Genomic DNA, 7,035 nt, shown 5'->3' with positions numbered 1-7,035 from the left:
CCGACATTAAGAAATACATCAAAATAAATGTTAGGAAAAGCTGTTGCAACATTTTAACGTATAGACAGGATTTATTCATGCTATTTTAAACATGAAAATGAAAAGACAAAAACACAACAAGCAGTTGGGAACATCGAATAGATTAAGGTGTAAAAAATACGGAACATTTTAGTCAGAGTCACTTATATTTAGCGATATAGATTAGAGATCTAATCACAAGATGGCAGTTGAAGCACTCGCAGATTCAGTCTGAGTAATCTTCATTTGTTACAATTTGGCTACAGTTTATAAAATAGCAGACACTGACCTCGTTACTTTTTCAGAAGCTACAAAGGATCCTAACGGATAAGTTATTTTAGGGAATTATAGATGGTAACCCAGAAAAGTATATCTTAGGGAATTATAGATGGTAACCCAGAAAAGTATATCTTAGGATAAAACACTAGTCGGAACTAAACAGCCAGTAAACCCTAACAAACCTAGATGAAATCAAAAAAGGAATAAAATAGGATAAATTTTAAGCTAGAAATTTAGAAGTGGTTGAGATGTAATATTTGTAACTCAATCGTTATTTAGTTCAATGAGCAGTGCTATTTGAAGTGAAAACAGGACGAAAACTGTAACGCAGTCAGACATGATAAGAGCACCCAAAAAGTAGACAAAGTGTTATAATTTGTCGTTATGATATGTGAGATCAAAACAAATATAATTATTAAAATAAACAGCAAATAATTTTGAAATCAGTCAATAAAAGGACAAAAGATTTCACACCAAAAGTTTATTTATAAACTCAGATATTATCACTTCTGCAAGTACATTACAAATCATTCGAGGGAGTGATAACAAGGTCTATGTACAAATAAGAATGTACCCAGAGTTCTTTTAACAAAGTCAACTATCGTACGCCTTTGAGACGCCATAATCCATCATTCAAATAATGTATATTTTTGACCCCAATGCCATTGTTGGTTGACAAGCTATTGGAATAGAAAGAAGAGAACAATAGTAGAATAGCAAATATTAAAACTATTTTAGGAATACAGTTAGTTTACTTAGCCTTTATAATTTAAGTAAATTAATTTACAACTAGACATTTTAAACATGCAATTCAATTTATGTAGGAAAACTTTTCAACATTACGACCAAATAAAAACAAAAATTTCATTCCAAAAGGTTAACCAATGAATTGTAAGTTCAGTAGAAACATCTTATCGTAATATGATATAAAATTGAAAGTCTTGACTTCAAAAGAAAATGTGTAACCGAAAACCCGATTTGAACTTACGATCTTTAAAAAAACTAGCAGGAGTAAAGTCAAGAATACTGACAACTGTGAACAATAAATTAGACCTGTCTTTTTGGTTGTACTAAATATTTTTGTTTCTTTTCTCTATACTAATTAAGCTTGTGCCAGGTATATTTGTTTATTCATATTTTTTCTGACAAAGTGACTCACACTGAGTCACGAAACGTCAGAAATTTAATTTTCTAGTCATCGAGATACAACAAATATATCATTTTTATTATTACCAATCCACCTGATACTCATTTTATTCCAAATTATCAAATAAAACCCTATTAACAATACTAATTGATAGGTGTAAAGCTTCCATCTCAATACACAACGGAATTACCGAAAATATGGCAAATAAAAACAGCATAACTGCCTTTGGAGCTAAAAATCAGAAAAACTGACATTTTGATCTGCATGCAAGTTTCGTCACGGATCGACAACAGTTAGGTTATGATTGAAAACTATAAGGGACTTAACTGTATTACCTATATATAGGACTCCTAAGTAATGGACACACAATTTAAACAACTGAACTGACACTACCATATCTTACATAGTGCTACTCATAAATCAGAATTTCAATCCATTTTACTTTAATCTATTAGAGATATTTTGAGATAGTTCTCGGTGGGTAATTAATTTTCTCTTGAAATGGTTGAACTCCATGATTAGGAATGAGAATACATTCCACAATTAGACGCTGGTGAATACAGATTTGTAGTTTCATTTAGACATATGTGAACATTAGCTTGATTCGTAGATGGTGATTGTGTTATGTTTACGATAACAATAGTTATCCTTATGTTTATAACCTGTTTAATACCAGGTAATTGATACCTCTCTATAGTAGTCACTCGACCTTGTAAAATACTATATACAGGCTATGTTTACTTCCATCTTAGTTTTTCTAAAAACATGAAATTTCTGTAGCAAAAATGCAGCCTTTTCTCCTGGATCTGGCTTTTATTGTTGAATTGTATATTACTTGTTCGATATGCTTGGTCAAATTAAATTGGATTTCGTATTTGCAGTACCTCTTTAACTTTATTATCAACCTACAACTAGAATTTACGACGTACTGATGTCAATCAACTAACTTCAATTCAAGCCATATATATATACCCTGAAGGTAATTCATCTTCATACTGATTTTCAGAATCGTTGAATATCATGCGGGTTCTGTACAGCTTAAAAAGCAGTTTCATTTTGCAGTGCAACTACTACACAAGTATCAAGAGCTATAGTCCATCAAGAACACAGAATTCTACAGAGTACTTGCTCTTGAAAATCTACATCCGAATAAGACCGCTAGCACTTTTCGATATATTTCTGTATAAAAAGTACATTTAAAACAAAAGCCTCCGAATTCCTTTTATATTACTGAAAATTAATTTTAGCAATTTGTTTACATGAACATTGTTTTTCTCATTAAAGCGCTGAAATAAAATAGCACAAAGTAAAATGTTACTAAACAACAAATCAGGTTTTTTTCCTACCAGTAATACACTAAGTTTCAAATGTAGCAATTCAGACAATCAAGATCAACCAGTTATTTATCTTCAGTACCTTGGTAAGAATCAAAGATTTTAAAAATACTTTTAAGGTAAATTCAAAATATTTTCCACATAAATAAAGCTTTTCGAAAACTCACATCTCATCAGTAGATAACATAGTAATACCAACTGCGAGTGCATTTGTTTTGCCTTCTGCCATTACAGCAACAACTGACTCCTTAGGAACTTCTGTCATCCGAGCACCGGGTGATGTCAAACCACGACACATAATATTTGACCCATTTAAAACATGCTTGATAGCACCTCTGTCAACTTGTAAATGAGGTAGGATGAAAGGATCTGAACAAGTTAATAAAGTTTTGTGTAAGTTTAGAAAAAGCGGACCAACTTCCTCCAAAAATGAATGAATAATAAAGTGTATTTAACAGACATATGGCTTGACATAAGTTGAGAGTTTGGGAGACTATTCAACAGTCGTTATTAGTTGGTGATATGTCAGTCAGTCAGCTACAACGTGGGACCAGACACATGAATGCATCGGTCCAAGTTGCCATACCTCATTAACACAACAAGATGGACACCGGATTCATAAAAGTAGTTAATTCACAGGTGGTAATATATAAAAGAAAGATTGCATATAAGGATATAGTACAGGAAGAAAGAATTAGTTCGTAGAAAGAAAGATATGAAGTGATTTTAATCTCTTAGTTTAAGTGAAGACAGAGAGTGTATACACCGACGCCATTGTGATCGATTCTGAGCCATGTCACCAAGAGTCTCCAACCATTGGTTACGATAGTCACGCGGACCCCAACCAAGTAGTCTGCATCTACCAACATGGATCAGACTAGAGGTTAGTGACTTCAAGCACTGATACCACGTTTTGGTTTGGCCGCCCCTAACTTTCTTCCAACCATCTCCAATACCGGATAGCATTGCACGTCGTGGCAATCGGTATTCAGGCATACGTAACACGTGGCCTAACCATCTCAATCGATGAAGATTCATAACCTCATCAACTGATTTACCATCATTTCCTAATACCCTGCGTCTAACCTCACTATTACTTACCCAGTGATCCCAACAGATGCCAGCAATATTTCTAAGGCATCTGCGGTCAAATACTAGTAGCTTACGAGTATCTTCTACTCTTAATGGCCATGTTTCGCTGCCGTAAAGTAAGACAGAACGGACTGCCGCGCAGTATACTCGTCCTTTTATTGATAGACGGATATCTCGCCTTCGCCATAGGTGACGTAAGTTGGCAAAAGCCAAGCGAGCTTTTCGAATCCGTGCTGAGATTCCGTCAGACACCAACCCATTAGGGCTGATCAGACTTCCAAGATAAGTGAAGTCGTCAACGCGTTCGACTACTTCACTCTCTATCCTTAGTTTAGGTGTTGACGCAGACCACCCCTGTAGCAGCAGCTTGAATTTAGAGGGAGAGAAGCGCATTACAAACATTCTGGCATTGTTGCTTAGTGCTATCAAAAGACTCTGCATTTTATCAGCGTCTTCACCAAACAGGACTATATCATCTGTGTATTCTAAGTCGATAAGTGGACCTCATGGAAGGAGATCAATACCCGATAATTCAGTAGACGAGAATGTTATTTTCACCAATACGTCTATGATGAAGTTAATCAAAAATAGAGAAAGTGGAGTTGGTGATATGTGATACGCACAGGACTTGACATCTTATTTTCGTGTAGGATGCTTCGACAAATACACTATAATTTAGGTTGATGTGTCAGTTAAGACACATTAAACTATATGAAATCACCAAACGTCAGTTAGGATAATTGTGAATACGAACAGACAAATGTGGTTTTCTGGGCCAAATATGAATCTGTCGGAAATTATCACAAAATCACTGAGTGTTAAAAACTCTCACAAATAACTGACTGCATATTTCCAAATGTTGGAAGCGATTACGTTATGACTTGCAGTAATTCCAGTGAATGGGAGAACTTAAGTACTATAAAGGGCCAGATAAAAACAATTCGCAGTTCTATCTTGGCACATCTCATTGATAGCGGTCATGCTGTAGATAAATCGAAATCATTTCGAGGGATCTATCGTATACTTCCATCATTTCCCAAAGGAGTTCGTTCCCGCCTCCTACATATAGCTGAAGCCATAGGAATTTGTACATATAACCCCAATTTATGTGTACAGAAGAAATTCGTAACCCCCCTATCCCTCCCATGGCCAGTTATAACTTAACTAACGATGTTTTAAATTATTATTTATTCATTTAATTCTATTTTTGTTATCATTAGCCGTATATTCACATCTAGTATTTGTTTGTGATTTTCCGTCTCTTCCCGTTTGTATTCTTCACTATCTAATCATTTGCACACTTCTTATTACGTAATAGTATTAATGTTTTGTGTTGACTATTCCAAGTCCATTTACCCACGTTTGACCTTCCATTTCCAACGTTTAACTATCGATAAGACTTTTGTTATGGTATTTTATTATTCTTACTACTATCAGTACACCTGTCTTCCTACTATCAACTTGTATTTTTACTTATTATGTGTGGTGACCTTTTCTATTTCATTGTGACTATTGACCCATATTGCCTTGATTGGTTTAACATTTTCGTATAAATATTCATGTATTAGAGTAAAGCTTGATGACGATCTAATTGAAAACAATTGTTCGCTTATGTGTGTTGCTCTAACTTAAATATTGTTGGTTGTTATGCATACGAACAGACTAAAATTTCTGGCTTTCAACTTTTGCGAAAAATAACCATTGGAAACTATGCGGTAAAGTTATAAATCAGCTAAAGCACTCAAAAATGTGATTCATAATCAAATATTACGTAGACGATCACAACCAGAAACTACTTACATTTATGAAGCAATCTCAGCGATGGAATAAACGGACCCTCACGTTGTCGGAAAAACATGACTTCACCGTCAGAATCTGAATACAAGTCGACATGTTCATGACTTAATTTGTTTAATATTAAACCCCAGCACCTTACCACTTAATGTGTTTTACAACATCTTTCTTAGGTAAAATCTGATCAACCATTTTAATATCAATGCCATAACCTTCAGTCAGTCTAGTGCGTAAAGATTTCACGATGGAGTTCTTAGCATTATTTGTACAGGAAATGTCCTCCTTTTCGTCAAACCTACAAACACGATTAATAATAACTCGATCTCACTTTTTGAACATGTGTAGTTTTGTTGGCAGTAATTTGTATTGTTATGGAGTCAGACGAACCCTGAACAAGGGACGGGAGTCAGTTGTTGTGGTTTGTGTCAGGCCAGAAGGTACTTTGAGTACAAGAAGAACACGCACAATAGCTTGGAGTGCTAGAAAAAGGAACATAAGATAAAGTGAGTCAACGACACAACAAGCGCACACTTCATAGTGAAAGAGACCGACAATGAACAGAAACAACACAACTCTATGACTAAGACAATCTTATAAATCAAAAACTAGAGCGAAAAGCCCAAACCACCGCACAACTTATGACTGAACTTACCTCTTTTTTGACGACCTTGAGGGACCTGTTTGTACAAATAGTTCAAATGGTTGTGGACGGAATAGAAGAAGCTTTCGCTTAACAGGCTTCCGTGTCTAGTAGCAGAGGATCACCAAATCCTCCAGGCAGGAACCTAGGTATGCTAACAATAAAAGAGGAAAAAGAAATCGGTAAATCATAGTATGATATTATCCTTAATCCTTAAAAATAGATCAAGTTGCCTAGTAACGGTCTCCTGGGAAGTCGCTTGGACTAGCTCGGCCGGCAGCGAATTCCATCATTTGACAATTCTTAAGGAGTAGAAGTTGTGTCTACAGTCCATTCTGCTATGTCGTGTTTCCAATTTCTGGGTGTTACCTCTTAGGTTAGTGTTGGAACTAAGCTTAAGTAGGTGCTTGAGATGACGTCCAGAAGTGTTAAGGATACTGTACACCATTAGAAGGTCATCTTTAAGAAGCCTATACTCTAACGAGCGCTTTTCAAAAGGGAAGTTTAGTCCTAACGTGATTTGCATTTATCAAACTTTTGCTGTGTTCTTACGCAGCAAAAGTACCATTTCAGTTCTAAAGAATCTATCCTGAGCTATACGTTCGGTAGATTACTTTTTTTGAGTTTCAACATATTTAATAGTTACCTGTGGTTTTGCCTCAGCTTACTATTCGGTTGTTTTTTTGTTTTTCACGTATAGACTAGTTTCAGTTTATATCACTCGTTTTATC

General features: G+C 35.2%; 1 protein-coding gene across 2 annotated transcripts; it reads right to left on the bottom strand.

Moving 5' to 3' along the window:
- Positions 1-763: 763 nt before the first annotated feature.
- Positions 764-6,368, bottom strand: MCTS1_1 (Malignant T-cell-amplified sequence 1). 2 transcript variants are annotated; one of them, XM_051215739.1, is made up of 5 exons: positions 5,993-6,368; positions 5,807-5,959; positions 5,671-5,771; positions 2,946-3,147; positions 764-977 (listed from the first exon to the last, which is right to left on the bottom strand). In XM_051215739.1, the coding sequence occupies exons 1-5, from the start codon at positions 6,001-6,003 to the stop codon at positions 896-898; spliced, it is 549 nt and encodes a 182-aa protein (XP_051066270.1). In that variant the 5' UTR covers positions 6,004-6,368; the 3' UTR covers positions 764-895. The 2 variants fall into 2 exon arrangements, with proteins under 2 accessions (XP_051066270.1, XP_051066271.1); XM_051215740.1 differs by having other exon boundaries at positions 2,946-3,120; positions 5,993-6,145.
- Between the last annotated feature and the right edge of the window lie 667 nt (positions 6,369-7,035).

Source organism: Schistosoma haematobium, chromosome 4 (assembly GCF_000699445.3).
Source record: "Schistosoma haematobium chromosome 4, whole genome shotgun sequence".
NCBI lineage: Eukaryota > Metazoa > Platyhelminthes > Trematoda > Strigeidida > Schistosomatidae > Schistosoma > Schistosoma haematobium.
The sequence above is the reverse complement of the archived record's forward strand: the minus strand, read 5'-3'. Positions and strand labels throughout refer to the sequence as shown.